The 17,521-nt window shown below is 53.7% G+C and overlaps 2 protein-coding genes across 9 annotated transcripts in view; both read left to right on the top strand.

Moving 5' to 3' along the window:
- Dcst1 (DC-STAMP domain containing 1) overlaps positions 1-6,025 on the top strand; it is a 15,385-nt gene extending 9,360 nt beyond the window's left edge. The window contains exons 10-16 of the mRNA XM_031374505.1: positions 1,850-1,949; positions 2,429-2,524; positions 2,670-2,796; positions 2,954-3,070; positions 3,513-3,655; positions 3,772-3,885; positions 5,730-6,025. Coding sequence (XP_031230365.1) covers positions 1,850-1,949; positions 2,429-2,524; positions 2,670-2,796; positions 2,954-3,070; positions 3,513-3,655; positions 3,772-3,885; positions 5,730-5,981 — 949 coding nt within the window. The 3' untranslated portion in view covers positions 5,982-6,025. The remainder of the gene's footprint in view (positions 1-1,849; positions 1,950-2,428; positions 2,525-2,669; positions 2,797-2,953; positions 3,071-3,512; positions 3,656-3,771; positions 3,886-5,729) is intronic.
- Positions 6,026-6,216: 191 nt separating this feature from the next.
- Adam15 (ADAM metallopeptidase domain 15) lies at positions 6,217-16,594 on the top strand. Of its 8 annotated transcripts, none has more exons than XM_031374492.1 (23): positions 6,217-6,436; positions 7,625-7,734; positions 8,326-8,402; positions 8,799-8,877; positions 9,055-9,131; positions 9,215-9,404; positions 10,345-10,410; positions 10,503-10,571; positions 10,673-10,842; positions 10,963-11,047; positions 11,529-11,677; positions 11,787-11,961; positions 12,163-12,255; positions 12,395-12,699; positions 12,789-12,984; positions 13,196-13,273; positions 13,865-13,937; positions 14,161-14,299; positions 14,671-14,740; positions 15,298-15,372; positions 15,754-15,825; positions 16,055-16,179; positions 16,281-16,594. In XM_031374492.1, exons 1-23 carry the CDS (start codon positions 6,358-6,360, stop codon positions 16,321-16,323), a joined length of 2,595 nt encoding a protein of 864 aa, XP_031230352.1. In that variant the 5' UTR covers positions 6,217-6,357; the 3' UTR covers positions 16,324-16,594. The 8 variants fall into 8 exon arrangements, 7 of the variants coding, with proteins under 7 accessions (XP_031230352.1, XP_031230355.1, XP_031230353.1 ...); XR_004119648.1 differs by lacking the exon at positions 16,281-16,594 and adding an exon at positions 15,459-15,522 and having other exon boundaries at positions 6,230-6,436; positions 16,055-16,105; XM_031374493.1 differs by having other exon boundaries at positions 6,230-6,436; positions 16,112-16,179.
- The last annotated feature ends 927 nt before the right edge of the window (positions 16,595-17,521 follow it).

The raw sequence follows: 17,521 nt of genomic DNA, 5'->3' as shown, positions 1-17,521 counted from the left end.
TTAGCTTTAACTGTAGACTTTTTTCCCCCTTGCCCTTGATATTCCCCTTGGCTCTGACTTTTTGTGCCATTTTTATCACCTACTCTTGCTTTCATTCTCTCCTGCCTGCTGTGTTGGCAGCTTCTTTCTTTCCATTTAGAACAAAGTCCGCAACCCCTACCCAGTCTGGTGTCCACCTGGGGCTGCCCTGGCCCCCACTGGGCACAGGTTCTCTCACTGACTTCTGGACCTTCTCCTCTTTTCCTCCACCCTCTAGTGTCTGGGTTGGGCAAGAGATGGACAAGGGCAGCCATAGGAACCCTTGCTGTCTGTCCCTGTTCTTCAGGCTAGAGTGGCTCCAAGTGAATGATTAGGTAGCAGGGCCCCATGGAAGGACAAAGGTGAACAAGCCATATTGCTACCCTGGAGACACTCCTCGTCTAGTTGAGATGGTAAAAAAGACACTCAGAAAACACAAATGACCCAAAGGCCACAGTATGGACTGGCTGTGGGGACAGGCATGGAGGTTTCATAGGGGTGGCCATAGCTAAGCCCCAGAAGGCTGCAGGTAGTATCTGTGGTCTACAGAAGGACGGGTGGTGTTCTGAGCAAGGACCTCCACATCTGCCATTTAGAGGGTAATGGTTGGGTGGAGGGCTGAACTGAGTGAGGGTGGCTTGGCTAGAAGAGTCTGGAAAGCTCTGCAGGAAGACCCTGAACAGGAAGGTGACCACAGGATGGATGGGGATGGGAGTGGGAGGTGGATAGAGGGGGTTGGGGCCACAGGGGCAGAGGGCAGGCTAGGTCAGAAGTTAGGGAGTGAGGACAGAGTAAGGCAGGGCAGGAAGATAGCCCAAAATGGAAGGAAGTGGAAAGATGCAGCTGCTCTGAAAGCCAAGCTTGGAGAGGGAAGGGAGAGTCTAAAGTCACTGCCAGGCTTTCAACCTGGGTGAGATCACTCAGAAACAGGACAGAGCTGGGGCGGGGGTGAGGGGAATGGGGGGGTGGGGGTGGGGTGGGGGATGTCTCCAGCACAGAAAACCCAACACTGCTGTGCTAAATCTGTCCACAAGGGGGTGCCCGTCTACCTTTGCATTTTCTGAAGGCTCCCAGTGGCATTGTTCTTCATAAGTGGTATTTATGTTTCATATTTTGCAGTTTAACATATTTCTGCAATTTTAACATGTTTTCACAATTAGAATTTCTTTCTTAGGAAGCAAGTATTTTTCAGGGCTTTGGGACCTACAGAGAAAACACTCCCATATGTACACATATGTCTACACACATACACACACACACACACACACACACACACACACACACACACACACAGCTCAAGGGAAGTCAGGAAGGGCAGGGTGTGCTGGAAAGGCAGAGGTGTCTGGATTTGAGTTTTGTTGGAGGTGTACAGCAGGTAAAGCTGGAGGGCATGGTGGAGATCTCCTTTCATCCCAGCACTCGAGAGGCAGAGACAGGCAAATGTCTATTAAGTTCAAAGCAAGCCAAATAAATAAAATGAATACGGGAGCCACGGTCCAGAGTGACTCCTGCAATCTGGACTGTTTTCTGATTCCGTGCATCTATTTCATTCTTCCTGAAAGACAAGTGTCCATCCCTAACTCACAGACCGCCCACGCCCTCCCTCCCTCTGTCTCAGCAATCACATGGGTGGACATCTACCGCACAACCAGGAGGCAGGGTGGAGCCTGCTTCCTTCATCACCAGGTCACCTGGCCCAGGCTTCAGACACAGGGATGCTCAGTGAATGCCAGTTGATCTGATGACTGTGTCTAGCCGAAGCTGGTAGTTGGGTGTGGATGGGGAGACACTGATGCAGAAAGCTGGAGACAGTCCTGCCTTTCCCTCACAGAGCTTTCTCCTACATGGATAACTACAACTGGGACATCCGATTTGACAACATCTACATCAGTACCTACTTCTATCAGATTGATGCACGCAGAAAGAAGCTGGTGAGGGAACTCAGCCCTGCCTGAGAATGCCTTATTGTGCCCCGTGTGGAAAATGAGGGCCCTTAGCATTTTTATCTATAAAGATATTTAAAGGGCTGGAGAGATGGCTCAGTAGTTAAGAGCAATTGACTGCTCTTCCAGAGGTCCTGAGTTCAATTCCCAGCAACCACATGGTGGCTCACAACCATCTGTAATGATATCCGATGCCCCCTTTCTGGTGTGTCTGAAGACAGCTACAGTATGCTTACATACATAAAATGAATAAAATCTTTAAAAGAAAATCTTTAAAGATATTTAAAATGTTTTTTAATGGGTCTGTATGTGTGCCATACACACGCATATAGTGCCCTCAGGGACCAGCAGTGGGGGTTGGATCCCCTGTAACTGGAGCTACAGGCAGTTTGAAGCCATCTGATGTGGGTGTTGGGAACTGAACCTGGAACCTTTGAAAGAGCAGCAAGCCCTCTTAACTTTTTCAGGGCAAACAGAGTCTGCTACCACTCCGAAAGGCAGAAAAGAAAACTGTTATCTTCCCTTTCAAGACTGTTATCCAGGCCTTAGAAATGCGCAATCTGGTGAGACTGGTGAGGGGAGTGGGTACAGGGATAGGGGGCGACCTGCTGGTGGGACTCTGAGGATGGAGGGCAAAGGGCAGAGAACACTCCAAGCTCCAAACCAGAGCAGAGGATACCCAACTCTACCTCCCCGGCCTCCCTACAGATAAGGGAGCTCCTAGAGACACTGCCTATCATGCTGCTGCTTCTGGTGCTCTGCGCGATCGACTGGGCACTCTACTCCGTCTTTGACACCATCAGCCACTACTCCTTCCTGGAGTACTCCTTTCGCAGTGAGCCTGGGCCCAGGCCGGAGCCCAAGGGGCAACCCCCTCCTGTCTTCCATACCTCCTCCTTCCTTTTCTGCATCCTTTCCCTCTGTCTCCCAAGAAAAACCTCAGCCCCGTAATTCCAGCTCTTTACCGGAAACCCTCTCTCCACCCGGACCAGGCAGTCACAAACTGGAGGTAAATGTCGAAGGAGACTCCATACTCGCCAAGCTTCTTCGAAACACCATCGGAGCTCTGAACACCTCCTCGGATACACAAGTGGAAACAAACAACATTCGTGAGTGATGCCAAAGGCTGGGGTCTGTGGAGCCGAGGGCTAGCATGCAATCAGAATAGGGTAGGGTTGAAGAATGGACTTTACAAGTGGAGAGAGTTTCTGGCATGCTTGAAACTGGAAAGATCGGAGCCCAGGCCAGCTTGGATCAGAGAAAAAATGGTTGCCAGAGCTTTGAGGTCTTGCCTCCTCCTTGTCCAATAGACCTTTCTGCCACAACGAAATTGAAATTAAGCAGCCTCCAGAGGTGGTGGTGGTGAGGGGGTAGGGGTGAGGCAGATTGTGAGTAGCTATGGTATTTACAGAGACGCTTTGTAAGATGGAGGAGCGGCAGGGGAGTCAAACTGAAAGTCCACCCTGTATCTCCTACTGGGGTCGGAAGACAACTTAGCGCTGCCCTCAGCTAGCACTGACCAGATTGCTGATAGCTTGCTTTCTCCCGCAGCCTGCCTGCCCCAACCCGTGGGCCTGGATGCCAAGGATTACTTTGAAGCCTCACTGCCAACCTTCTTGCTTATGTGTCTCTGCCTAGCTCAGGCCTTTGGCTACCGACTCCGGAGAGTCATCGCGGCCTTCTATTTCCCCAAGGTGAACTGGCAGAGAACTCCACCCCTAAGCAAACACACACAACTCCCTACCACCTGTGCCCTCCCCTGCTCTATCCACTATCCAAGGTTCCTCTTGCTTCCCACCCAACCCCTCAGCGAGAGAAGAAGCGGGTTCTGTTCTTCTACAATGAGTTCCTGAGGAAGAGATCAGCTTTCTCTAAACTGAGGAGGGCCGCCATTATTCGGCAGGCACGTCAGCAGAGGGCTCCAGTAAGTACAGTCCCTAGCAAGCCTGTCAGCTCTCCACAGGGTCTGAAGACTCTTAGAAGAAGAGACATCCTTTTCGGTATACCCAGCACTCTCAGTGTCCCAGGCCCACTGGAGCTGAGTGGATCTGGCAGATACAGGGTAGGTCAGGGCTGTGTCTGTCTCTGAAACTCAACACTCAACACAGCTTGAGACATGCATGGGCCTTTAGGAACTGGCAGAAAGGAGACGTGAGATCGGATGGTCTGTTTGTAGAGTAGCAATGACACCATCAGAAAGAGCGTGCAGACAAGCCCAAGGTGGTTCTGGAAAACGGAGAGGAGGCAGGTGGTCAGTAGGGCTTCAGGAGGGACATTGCAGTCTTTGGAAGACAGGGGGTCAGAACCGGGTTTGAGTCCACTACAGTTCTGAAGCTGTAGGAGCCTGGGGTCCTCACTGTGTCTGTTTTACCCTTGGAAGAACAGAGAGTATAGACAGGTCTGTGAGGCCATTCTGCAGAATTGGAAGAGTGGTACGGTGGTTGGCTGCCAGAGAAGCCTTGGTTTGAGTCCAGCTCCATCCCTGTCATTGAACAGCTGTTGTGTGACCCTACTCAACTGCTGGGCCTTGCTTTCTCTTTTCTGTAAGATGATGTTAACTACCTCATCTGTTCAGTTGTTACAATGCCTGGGTCTTACTTCACTAATGCTGTCGTGAGAATAACATTCCACATGCATGTTAGTTGCCACCATGTGCCCTGAGCAAACATCAGCTCTCTCAAGTCCTGGTAACAACAACAACACATACACATACACACACACACTCTCACGCCTGAGCAAGTGCACACGGAGAGGTATTGGGGATGGAACAGAAGGCATGAGGTCTGTGGATGAGCCACCAAGCCTGATGACCCAAGTTCAATTCCATCCACCTGGTAGAAGGAGAGGACTCCCACAAGCTGTTCCCTGACTGCCACACATGCCTCACAGCATACATGAACATGGTGTCAGCAGGCTGGGGTTTCTTGAACTGGTCCGGAAGTAGTAAACTGAACTCGAATGGCTAGATGAAGTGTTTCAAGTGTTCTAAGCTGAAGGAACAATGTGTGAAAAAACTCAGAGATCAAAGGGGATGCCAAGGCCAAAGGCCAAGCTAAGGGAAGAGCAAAGTAAATGCACATGGCAGGAACTGGGGAGGCAGAGCGAGGCTGGAATGAAACAGGCCTCAGAGCACTCGGGCAAGCCCAGATCTGCTCTTATCTGGCAGGCGGCAGGGCCCCTGGGATGTCTTAGGCAAGGACTCCTGGCAACTGTATGAGGAGGGTATTTGGAAAGTGAGACACTTAGTAGAATGACCACAAAGCTTGGGATTTGGTTCCTGCCAGGTTTGACTCAGATCTGACTTAGGAAAGTTGCACCATCTTCCTGAGATTTTTCTTTTTCTTTTCTTTTCTTTTTTTTGAGTCAGGGTTTCTCTGTATAGCCCTGGCTGTCCTGGAACTTACTCTGTAGACCAGGCTGGCCTCGAACTCAGAAATCCACCTGCCTCTGCCTCCCAAGTGCTGGGATTAAAGGTGTGCACCACCACCGCCAAATTAAGCTGCTCCACAGGCATACAATGAGAGTTGTTGTGGGTCATCCTTGGGGAGTGAGTTTGGGCACGCCAGGCTCTGCATTCCATCATGGAGGAAAAGGAGACTCTAGATTTACTTCAATGTCACCCTCCAGGGCTCTTATCTACCCCAGCTTCCTCCGATATAGCATTGTCAGGCCTTGGGACTTCATACAGTAAGAACTGCCCAGTGGCCCTGACAACCCTTTCTGCTTAGCCCACCTTGGCATTAACCAATCCACCTCGTCTCCCAACAGCGCCACTACCTGGTGGAAGCTCTGTACCGCCGGTGCCCTCTATTGAGCCGCTTTATGGGTCCGCGCTGCGTGGTGTGCCAAGCACTGGAGACGCCCGAGTCCTACGTGTGCCCCACGCCGGACTGCAAGGCCCTGTATTGCCGGTCGTGCTGGGACGACATGCAACGGCACTGCCCGGTGTGCTCGCCCCCCGAGGAGCTCTCTTCATCCGCCCACAGCGACAGCAACGACGACGCTGTATATGGCGAATGAAGGGATGCTGCCCGCTTTCTTGCTTAATAAAAAGTGTGATGCAACGCTCCTGCGGCTGGTGCTTCGCAGGGATCGGAGACTGGGTGAGCCAGATGAACTGGCCCGCACCGTCTGCACGAAGCCGGAGGCAGGATGGAGGGAAGGAGCGAGCCTTGCGGCGACCTAGCCGATCCCGGTAGCTGCCGGAAAGAAGCTGCACGGCGCGGCGCGGCGCGGCAGGGGCGGGGCCTCAAACGGGGCGGGGCGGGGCCTCAGACGGGGCGGGGCGGGGCCTAGTGGCTGCGCTGCACGGAGCTGGTGTCCGGCGGGGTCGTGGCTGCTCCTCCACGAGTAGCCCCGCACCTGCTGCCCTCGTCCGGCCCGGAGCTCCGCGGTCATGCGGCTGGCGCTGCTCTGGGCTCTGGGACTCCTGGGCGCGGGCAGCCCTCGGCCCTCCCCGCCGCTGCCAAATATAGGTGAGTCCCCAGCCGATAGTGGGTCGAGGGGATGATTTGGAAAGAGGTACAAGGAAACGCGGAGGCATTGGGGTGCCGGGGTCTGTCGGAGCCTAAACCAGAGGGCAGCCTGCCTGGTCTGCTGACCGAAGCCTAGGGCCAGGTAATTTGGAGAGGGAAAGAAGGAGGAGGAGGATAGGGAGTATGGGGAGGAGGAGGAGGATGGCGTCCTCTGTCCAGAAGTCCTGAGTTATCCCCGTAGACACTTTGAGTCTCCTGCACTGAAGAGCGTGCCCGAGGCCCCCTCAGATCATGGAGAGTCACTCCTTTAGGACTGACGTCTTCGTCTCTCTAGGGCCTAGCTGACAGTTCTACTCTGTGAAGTGCCGGGACTAGGCACAGCTAGTTGGGGTTTTAGTGAAAAGGATTATTTTCAGCCGTTCCTTCCAGACCTGGGCGGCCAGCACCGCTCTCTCGGGTGCGGTTGCCACCAGAAGCCTGGCGGAGCGGGAGGGGCCCGGAGGAGCTAGGGGAGGGAGCTTTCGCCAGGAAAGAGACTGGGACACCAACTCCTCCTTGGAACTTTCACTTCCCGCTGCTGTCTTGGGCTGGGGGCCGAGAGGGTGGGCGGGGGTGGAGTGTCCGGAGAGGAGAGGGCCATTGTTGGGGGGTGCTGGCGGAGGAAGCGGAGGCTGTTGGGAACGGGTGCGCCTGACTGGGCATCAAGGCTGTTTAGGGAGGTCGGAGTGTTTGCACTGCTCACCCAGAGATGGGCGTTCCCGGCAAGCATCTCTACTGTGAGGGAAAAGGAAGGGCAAGTGGGCACCAGGCCACAGGCTTCTCCTAGCCCTAAGAAAGGGCATTCCTGATTGGGTGGGGAGTGTGACTGGGAAGGGATGGGAACAAGGGAGGGACCCTCCGCCCCGTGAAAACCTTGGGATTGGCCAGAGGGAAGACAAGGAAGGGCTGCAAGCTGGAGACTCTAAACTTTCTTTGGGGACTTATGGGTGAAATCTGTAAGTTGGGAAAGAAACCCCCCTCCTCGAATATCCCCCTTTAAGTCCCAGCTCGCACTGCAGGACCGCTTAAGTCACTGATAGCCTTATGTGCGGAGGTGGGGGGCGGGGTCGGGTGGTCTGAGGACACTAATGACTCCAGTTTGCTAAGGATTCCCTCAGCAATCTCTTAGGATGTTCTGGAACCCCGCAGGAGGCACTGAGGAAGAGCAGTCAACCAGCCCAGAGGGGCCCGTGAGTGGATCCTTGGAGAGCCGGGTTGTTCAGGACAGCCCCCCAATGAGCCTAGCAGAAGTGCTTCAGGTGAGTCCCAGCCTGCTAATGAGATTTTCTCTTTTCTAACACTCCACATTATTAATCATCTTGAGGGCAAAGTTTGGCTATACAGCCAGTAACAGGTCCATCCGGGTCCCGCCACTTTCCCTCAGCCCCTGGCTCTTTCCCCTCTGCACATGCATATGGGTCTGCCTTGGCCCCAGCCTGTCCATCCATGTACAGTGGGAGAGTTATAACACTAAACCTCCTCCTTTTGACTCAACACTGTTCTCTTTTTCAGTGGGGGAGAGATTCGGAAAGGGACAGGGACAGACAGACAGATACACACTTTCTGAAGCTGAGTCAGAGGAAGGGCTGGGGCCTGTGCTGGGTCTTTCATGATGCTTCCTCTCTGGGCAGGAAGCCGAGAAGGGGTGGCTCAGATGCCTTCCTTGACCTCCCCACATAAGCCCCTAGAACAATGCCCAGGCCAGGCAGGGCTTCCTGGACCCTCCCATGGGATCCCCCAACCAGTGACCTAATCATTGGTACTCTCCCGAGAGCCTGAGGTTTTCTGGTTCTATAGGATAAAAGTTGTGGGCAGGGGTAGGGGAGGTGACATGCCTCTGGTGTCCACAGACTGGTTTACCTGAGGCCCTGAGGATTGCATTGGAGCTAGACGGTGAGAGCTATATCCTGGAGCTTCTACAGAATAGGTAAGGTGGCGGGCATGAATAATTACTGGGAGGTGATTTACATAACATTTATTATGCTAAGCACCCCACACTCACGGACAGCATACTCACAACAATCCTATATGGTAGATGCTATTACGTAGATATCCTTATTTAACATTTGAAGAAGCTAAAGCCCAGAGAAATTAAATAACTTGCCTGAGTTCATACAGTTATAGATGTCAAAAATCATGTTGGAACTCAGACAGGCAAGAGGAGACAACAGCTCATCCTTCAGACTCTGTGACCCCAGAGGGACTGAGTAGTTAGTTTGGTGGCATTGCCTGGTCTCCAACATACCCTTGTCCATCTCAGGCCCTGGCTTGTCACTCCAACACCCTGCAAAGCGGCTCAAATCCTGCTCTCTCTTTCTCACAGAGATCTAGTCCCTGGCCGCCCAACTCTGGTGTGGTACCAGCCTGATGGCACCCGAATGGTCAGTGAGGGATACAGTCTGGTGAGTCAGGCCCTCTGGTGCTGTTTCAGGCCTGGGCAAAAGAGGGAAGGAAGAAGGGAGGGTGGCAGCCCTGGAGGAAGTGGGAGGGTTCTGCCTGACCTTGCTGTGAGGCTGGACTCCAGGGTTGTCTGGTCTCCCTGTGAGCTGGTGCTAACTAATGTGGCTTCCCTGCTGTAGGAAAACTGCTGCTACGGAGGACGAGTGCAGGGCCACCCCAGCTCCTGGGTCTCCCTCTGTGCCTGTTCTGGGATCAGGTACTGTGGGCGGGCTAGATACCAGGGAGAGGATACACACAGGCAGGGGCTGAAACACTCTGACCCCCTGTCTTTTTCCTTAGGGGGCTGGTAGTCCTGTCCCCAGAGAGAGGCTATACACTGGAGCTTGGCCCTGGAGACCTTCAGCGTCCTCTCATTTCTCGGATCCAAGACCTCCTGTTGCCAGGCCACACCTGTGCCCCAAGCTGGCATGCCTTTGTGCCCACTCAAGCAGGACCAGACCTCCTTCTGGAACAGCATCACAATCACAGGGTGAGGAGGCATGGATATAGCACTGGGCAGACTCAGAACCCAGACCCCAGGGATGGTAGCTGCTGCTGCTGACGGAGCCATCCCCATGTTTCAGGCATGGTGTGAACACTGCCTCATTTGTTCTTCCTAGCCACCTGAGGAGATGGGTGCTGCCTGGAGCTCTACTTTCTAACGAAGAAATCCTAATTTACAAAGATGGAGATTACACTTTAGTGGGAAAATTAAAGTGAATTGATGTGGCAAGTGTTTAGAACTAAGGGTGCCTGGAATACTGTATGTGATAATGTCAACTGTTCTTTAGTTGTTTTTGTTTTTGTTTTTGTTTGTTTGCCTCCTGAGTAACAGGATTAAAGGTCTGCACTACCATACCCACCCATAGTAGGTTTTTTGTTTTGTTTTGGTTTGGTTTGGTATGGTTTTGGTTTTTGAGACAGGGTTTCTCTGTATAGCCCTGGCTGTCCTGGAACTCACTCTATAGACCAGGCTGGCCTCAAACTCAGAAATCTGCCTGCCTCTGCCTTCCAAGTACTGGGATTAAAGGTGTGTGCCAATATGCCTGGCTTTAGTTAGTATTTTTAAAAATTGAAGGAAGCCAGGTTTGATGGTACACAACTGTGTCCTAACAGCTGTTTGGGGAGGAGAAGCAGGAGGATAGAGAGCTCACAGCCAACCAGAGCTGCACAGCAAGACACTGTCTCAAAAAACCAAAAGCTTGCTTTTTGTTTTCTATGAGAAGCCGAGTCTGGAGTGGGAAAATACAATCCCATTATCAGCTTACTAATCTGTTCTTGGTCCACTATGGGCAGGTCTCTGAGCTCTCATGCTCCCCATGAGGGATTCATCCTCTTAACTACTCAAAGTGGGGATGGACACAGCTTGCCCAGCCCAAGGCCATGGCCCCAGGAGAATCTGTCTGACACATCTTGTTTCTTGTCCACAGCTTAAGCGGGATGTAGTAACAGAGACTAAAATTGTGGAGCTGGTGATTGTGGCTGATAATTCAGAGGTGAGTGAGTGTGTTGACACCATAGCCCTCTCCTGCTCCCTGCCCCACCCCCACTTTCCTACATTTCAAGATAACCCCACTTGGCCCCCCAGGTCAGGAAGTACCCTGACTTCCAACAACTGCTGAACCGAACACTAGAAGCAGCCCTCTTGCTAGACATGGTGAGTCTGGGGCTGGGTAGGAGGCCCAACGCTCTCTGGCCCTAGCCCCAGCACTCCCTTACTGTGGTCCTGGCCCCTTTTCCGAGCCTCGACTCTTTCAGTTCTTCCAGCCCTTGAATGTCCGGGTAACACTTGTGGGCCTAGAGGCATGGACCCAGCACGACCTGATAGAAATGAGCTCCAACCCAGCTGTCCTGCTAGACAACTTCCTCCGCTGGCGCCAGACAGACTTGCTGCCTCGACTGCCCCATGATAGTGCCCAACTGGTGACGTAAGGATCCCAAGCTCTGCTACCAGGGCCTGATGCTATCCTGTCAGGGCCGAGTGCATATCCCTTCAACTCTCCTGAGGCTCTGGCTTTAGACTCTGATGTCTCACCTCTGTCTCACAGTGTTACTTCCTTCTCTGGGCCCATGGTGGGCATGGCCATTCAGAATTCCATCTGTTCCGCTGACTTCTCAGGAGGTGTGAATATGGTAAGCTATCTGCGGGCGGGGGGGGGGGGGGGGGGGTCCTTGTTTCCGGTTATGCTTCTCCAGTGTATGGGGCCTTTATCACTGAACGCTTTCTTCAAACTTGTCCAGTCAGTCTCAGAGCTGTGAGGAAAGAAGGCAGAGGGCCACCAGGTGGCCTTTACTTGACACAGAATTGGTGTGTGGCCAGTTCATCATAGAATATAGAGTTGTCACTTGTGACACCTTTGTGTTTCTAGGGGGAATGTGAGGCCCAAAGGCAGAGTTGATATCTGGGGGATATATGGTGGCAGGTAGGGTAGAGTTGAGCTAGAACTTAGGTTCCTGGCACCCATACTTGGAGTCCCCTACTTTAGTAGCAATTAAGGAGGAAGCAGTATCCAGGGGGATGGATGAAGAGGGAACGGGAATTGTCAGGGTGGTCTGACCATCGTGCTGAGTCCAGGCTGGGCTGGACCTGAGGTGTTTCCTTCCCCAACGATAGGACCACTCCACAAGTATCTTAGGAGTTGCCTCCTCGATTGCCCATGAGTTGGGCCACAGCCTGGGTCTAGACCATGATTCACCTGGGCACAGTTGTCCCTGTCCAGGTCCAGCCCCAGCCAAGAGCTGCATCATGGAGGCCTCCACAGAGTGAGTAACTGGGGGTGGGGTAGGGGAGTGGGGGAGAGGATGTTAGGATGCATGAGGGAAAGGCGAGGTACAAGAGCCTCTGCCCAGCTCCCCTCGCCACTCTCCTCAGTTTCCTACCAGGTTTGAACTTCAGCAACTGCAGCCGACAGGCCCTGGAAAAAGCCCTCCTAGATGGAATGGGCAGCTGCCTTTTCGAACGGCTACCCAGACTGGTCCCTATGTCCTCTATGTGTGGAAATATGTTTGTGGACCCTGGAGAGCAGTGTGACTGTGGCTTCCCAGATGTGAGTCTCTGACCCCAAAGCCTTGCCTACTCCCATCTGTGGCCCTCACCCTGATTATTCAGTTCTGAGTTTCCTGTGTAGCTTTCTGGCTCTGAGGGGCTGGCTCTCATGTACTCCATGGCTTTGCTCCCTGGGTGGACCGGAGGGCTTGTGCACAGGTGCTACTCTGAGGCTCCGCCCCCTTTGTCCCCTTGCCTGCAGGAATGCACTGACCCTTGCTGTGACTCTTACACCTGCCAACTGAGGCCAGGAGCGCAGTGTGCATCTGACGGACCTTGTTGTCAAAACTGCAAGGTGGGCCTAGACCTGAGACTAGACCCCCGCCAGAGCTCCCCTGCCAGGTGCCAGGGTCAAAGACTCATCCTGATCTCTGACCCCGAGCTCCTGGCTGACTCTGCCCAGCACCTACTTTGATGCTCACCACCTTCCACAGTTGCACCCAGCTGGTTGGCAGTGCCGTCCTCCCACAGACGATTGTGATTTGCCTGAGTTCTGCCCAGGAGATAGCTCTCAGTGCCCCCCTGACATCAGGCTTGGGGACGGTGAGCCTTGTGCTAGTGGAGAGGCTGTGTGTATGCACGGGCGCTGTGCCTCCTATGCCCGGCAGTGCCAGTCGCTTTGGGGACCTGGGGCCCAGCCTGCTGCACCTCTCTGCCTCCAAACAGCCAACACTCGGGGGAATGCCTTTGGGAGCTGTGGGCGCAGCCCCAGTGGTAGCTACGTGCCTTGCGCCCCTAGGTATGTGGAGAAAACGAGCTTTTCCCTGAGTTTGTGGACACCATGGTGCTTCTTCTACCAACCCTGCTGGTCTTTCTCCCTACCCCCAGAGATGCCATTTGTGGGCAACTGCAGTGCCAGTGGGGTAGAAGCCAGCCTCTGCTGGGCTCAGTCCAAGACCGGCTCACGGAGATCCTGGAAGCCAATGGGACACAGTTAAACTGCAGCTGGGTGGACCTGGACCTGGGCAATGATGTGGCTCAGCCTCTCCTGGCTCTGCCTGGCACTGCCTGTGGCCCTGGCTTGGTGAGTAGCCCGGGTGATTGAGACCAGGTGGGAAGCAACAGCTGACCGATAGCAAGCGGTGCCCGGGAAGCCAGACTCTTCAGCTCCAACAGTCTTGTTTTCCCACCCAGCTTTGGTTTCAAGTTTGTAAAGAGGAGCCTCACAGCCTTGCAGGCCCTAGGGCCTCTAAGGCTTTGAGAATGTGATCTTTGCTCTTCTCTCTATGGAACAGGTGTGCATGGGCCATCGATGCCAGCCCGTGGATCTCCTGGGAGCACAGGAATGTCGAAGCAAATGCCATGGTCATGGGGTGAGCTGGTGTAGAAGAGATGAAGGGGAAAGGGAGCCTGCTAGAGGAAAAAGTACGGATTTGGAAGCAGACATGCTTTGGCTCCAGTCTTGGCCACTTCCCGGGATATGTTATTAGCCTTCTTGGGGTGTTTCCTCTTCCAAGTGGACATACTAATGGTTCCCATATCCTGGAGGGCATGAAAGTGGCTAACTAGTGACCAGCATATTAAAGGTATTAGCTCGCTGGCATTTCCCCTGGCCTGGATAAAGGCTCCTCCTCTCCAGGACTGTCTGTCTACCCATTCTCGGCAGCGTTCCTGCCAGTTTGAGAAGCCTTAGGAGGGAAAAAGAATTCTTGAAAAGCCGGCGGTGGTGGTACTTGTCTTTAGTCCCAGCACTTGGGAGGTAGAGGCAGGTGGACTTCCGAGTTTGAGGGCAGCCTGGTCTACAGAGTGAATTCTAGGAAAGTCGGGGATACACAGAGAAATCCTGTCTTGAAAAGCAAAAACCAAAATAAAACAAGACAAAAAAGAAAGAAAAGGAAAGCCATATACAGGAAAGTGGGTCCCATGTGACAGGTGCCCTCATTGCTGGCTTTTTGTACCTCTAGGTCTGTGACAGCAGCGGACACTGCCACTGTGAGGAGGGCTGGGCACCTCCTGACTGCATGACCCAGCTCAAAGGTAGCTAGAGGATGGGCCGAGGGCATTGGGAAGGGTGAAATAGCTCCGACCATCCCCTTTCTCCTTGGTCCCCTTCCTGACCCCTTTACTTTCTGTTCCCTGACTCTCTGACTCCTGAAGCTCTTTGGTTCCTCAGTACCTCACTTCCTCCCTATCCCTGCTCCTCTCTCTCAGTAGAGAGTTCTTAGCCATACCCACCCTCAGTTTGGACCTCTCTCCATAGCAACCAGCTCCCTGACCACGGGCCTGCTCCTCAGCCTCCTGCTGTTATTGGTCCTTGTACTACTTGGTGCCAGCTACTGGCACCGTGCCCGCCTGCATCAGCGGCTGTGCCAGCTCAAGGGATCCAGCTGCCAGTATAGGTATGAACACCCTGTCCCTGCTGCTGTTTCCTTCAGTTAGGGACAGTTCTGAAGCCCTGGTTCTAAAAGTCCCAAGTCCTTACCCCTTGTTTCTAAGTTCCAACTCTCAGACCCTGAGTTTTCTGACTACCATTCCTACATACCCACCTGTCATCTCTGTGTGTTTTCCTTAACTTTACCGCCCCCCCCCCAGATACTAGGGCCACTTCTCTCAGGATGCCAAGGTGGGGGAAAGGTAGCCTTCTTCCAGGATGCTCAACCACACTCCCAAACCACACACAGCTACCGTCCAAGGGCCATAGGGTTCATTTCTCCCACATTAGCAGGTGGGTGGCTAGTCCCACTTTTTCTTTGGCTTTCTTCATACTCAGGGCAGCCCAATCTGGTCCTCCTGAACGACCAGGACCTCCACAGAGGGCACAGCAGATGCCAGGCACTAAGGTAAGCCCTGGAGGCCAGAGGAAAGAGAGTCCACATTACTTATCTTGGGCCTTAGAGGTAGCACACTAAGGGTTCAAGACTCAGAAAGGCTCAGTCAACCCAAGGACTCAGGACCAGTAAGTAGCAGGTAGAGAAACAAGTATGGCAGGCGTGGATGAGCCAGTTGCCCCAGGAGGCTCTGCTGAGCTCTTTCAGTGCCAACTCAGTGGCTTTGAGAGGTGGTTCTATCCATGCCCTTCACAGTGAACAGAGCCATGGGATAATGGGGCCTTGTGCAAAAAGACCTTCCGTGTGCTAAGATCTGATAAGCCCAGGACATCATGTGTGAAAGGATGCCAAGTGCCCGGGGCCTAAGCCCTCTACCTTTAATGGCAAGAGGGTGTGTATGGAGTCAGCCCGCATGTCCCCTCCAGCACATGCCACTCACCGCATGCAGCTCAGTGACCTCCCACTGCCTCTGGGGCCCTGCTGTCCTGTCTGAACACTAACCCCTTTCTGCCCACATCTGTCTCTTTCCTCTTACCCACTCTGCCTGTCTGCTCCTCCTGCCTCCTCAGCAAGCTAGTGTGGTCAGCTTTCCAGTGCCCCCCTCCAGGCCACTGCCACCTAACCCCGTGCCCAAGAAACTCCAGGTAAATCTGGGCTGGGCCTTGCCCTGGCTCAGGACAGGTGGGAGGTGTGGTGCCCAATGGCAGTTCTCATCCCTGCTTCCCCCCAGTGGTGTTCTTCATTAGGAGACCAGGGTGCCCCCTCAACCTTCAAAATCCCAGAAGGAGCAAAGGGTGAGCCTTCCGCCATGGTCTCTACTACCACCTGGTGGTCAATAGTAGGACTGCAGCCATCCACGGACTCCATGATTGATCCTCACCTTCCTTCTCCGGGGCTCTGCGCATGCTCCCATTTTCCCCTGATACCCACCCTGGCTGACTTTGCATGTTGACCCCTGGGTAGCGTCTGCATGCTCGCTACCTTGGACCGTGCTTTTCAGAGCCACCGCTCCTCTCTTTGTCCAGGCTGCGCTGGCTGACCGATCCAATCCCCCCACTCGCCCTCTGCCTGCTGACCCTGTGGTGAGGCGCCCAAAGGTAACAGTAAGGGGGAGCAGGACATTGTCTCTCCTCCCTAGAGTCACGGTGGCAATGGGCAATGGGAGACAGGTTGCCTCCCTCTATGCCTGTAGGCATGTATCCCAGTGGCACCTTTGGAAGTGACAGGTTTGTTTGGAACAAAGGTGACCACTAGCACCGCTTCTAGAACCCCTACATTGTGGGTGAGAAACATATGATATCTTTCCAAACTGGCCTTCTCTCTCAGTCTCAAGGGCCTACCAAACCCCCACCCCCAAGAAAGCCACTGCCTGCCAACCCACAGGGCCGGCACCCACCAGGTGACCTGCCTGGCCCAGGAGATGGAAGCTTGCAGCTGGTTGTACCCTCCCGGTAAGTGAAGAGAGTGTCGCTGAGGATAAGGGTCTTGCTACCTGCGAGGCATCTAGGAAGGAGTTTTGAACCTTTTTCTTTTTGGCTTTTCTAAACTCCAGGCCAGCGCCACCACCCCCAGCAGCATCTTCGCTCTACCTCTGACCTCTCGAGATTTGGCTGCCTCCTGCTCAGTTCTAGGACTCAAAGAAGTGGAACCTCTGCCCAAAACACTAGAGAAGCAGGAAGACAGGCAATTTGGTGTCCAGCCCTAAAGAACCACCCACGATCAGGCGCTGTTAAGCAGTACCTGGGAGCCCACTAAAATAGCTGCAGCGGGGTGCTGGGGAGGGGCTGAGTCTGGGGCTGGAGTAGGTGACACGAACACTGTCTCTGCTCTGTTGTAATAAATGTGAGGTCTTTGAATGTGTCTGCTCCTGGAAGACGGGTAGTTTCTGCTGTTTGCAGGTCTGGCCACTAGGAGGCGCTGCTGGGTCAGACCAGGGCCTGTCGGAGAGGATCACTTCCCAGAAAGGGTCAACAAGAATGTGTCACTTGGGGATGCCTGTAACTTGTTTCTGCCCAGTCTGGAACGGATGGCCTCTGGTCTCCAAGTTCTCCCCGACAATGCTGCTCAGCCCCCACCACAGCTATAGACAAATGACCTAAGTTGTCAGACCTGCATCCCCACCCTCTGACCAGTGGCTGGGAAAATGGTTCTAACTGGTGTTCTCAGAGCCCTGAGCCTGGGCGGAGCAGGGCAGCAGCGGCTGCTTGGATTCCAAGGCTTCACACCTGCCTCCTCCACCTCCCTGCCCCCACCCGAAGGTTCCAGAACAAAGGTGCTTTGTGCTTTGTACTGATTGCTACCCTCATCATTTAGACCTCAGGACTGAGGCCTCCTGGGAGAGGGAAGGTGTGTAGGGATCAGGGGCGGGCTGTGCCCCACAATGGTCACCCAGCATGATGCCTAAGGCTCTAGAGGGATGTCAGGGATGTCCCCAGAGCCACTTCAGTCCTTCCCCTTGCACCATCCTCTGCGTGTGCAAAGCAAAAGAACAATGCATGGAAGATAATTCTGCTTCAGACTCCAGAGGTGTGTGTGTGTGTGTGTGTGTGTGTATACACGTGTGCGCCAGTGCGCACATACTCCCTGCTCCCAATAGGAGTATGTTTTTGTTTTTGTTTTACTTTTTGTTTTTTTCAAGACAAGGTTTCTCTGTATAGCCCTGGCTGTCCTGGAACTCACTCTGTAGACCAGGCTGGCCTTGAACTCAGAAATCTGCCTGCCTCTGCCTCCCAATTGCTGGGATTAAAGGCGTGTGACACCACTGCCTGGCTTCCCAATAGGATCTTGCTGTGT

Source organism: Mastomys coucha, unplaced genomic scaffold (genome assembly GCF_008632895.1).
Source record: "Mastomys coucha isolate ucsf_1 unplaced genomic scaffold, UCSF_Mcou_1 pScaffold16, whole genome shotgun sequence".
NCBI classification, from domain to species: Eukaryota; Metazoa; Chordata; class Mammalia; order Rodentia; family Muridae; genus Mastomys; species Mastomys coucha.
This window is presented reverse-complemented; position numbering and strand designations above follow the sequence as displayed.

Coding starts and splice junctions, on each gene's coding strand:
- Adam15 (XM_031374492.1), top strand. CDS start 6,358: ATGCGGCTGGCGCTGCTCTGGGCTCTGGGACTCCTGGGCGCGGGCAGC. Junction 12,256..12,394: donor CTTGTTGTCAAAACTGCAAG/GTGGGCCTAGAC, acceptor CACCTTCCACAG/TTGCACCCAGCTGGTTGGCA. Junction 13,274..13,864: donor GCAAATGCCATGGTCATGGG/GTGAGCTGGTGT, acceptor TTGTACCTCTAG/GTCTGTGACAGCAGCGGACA.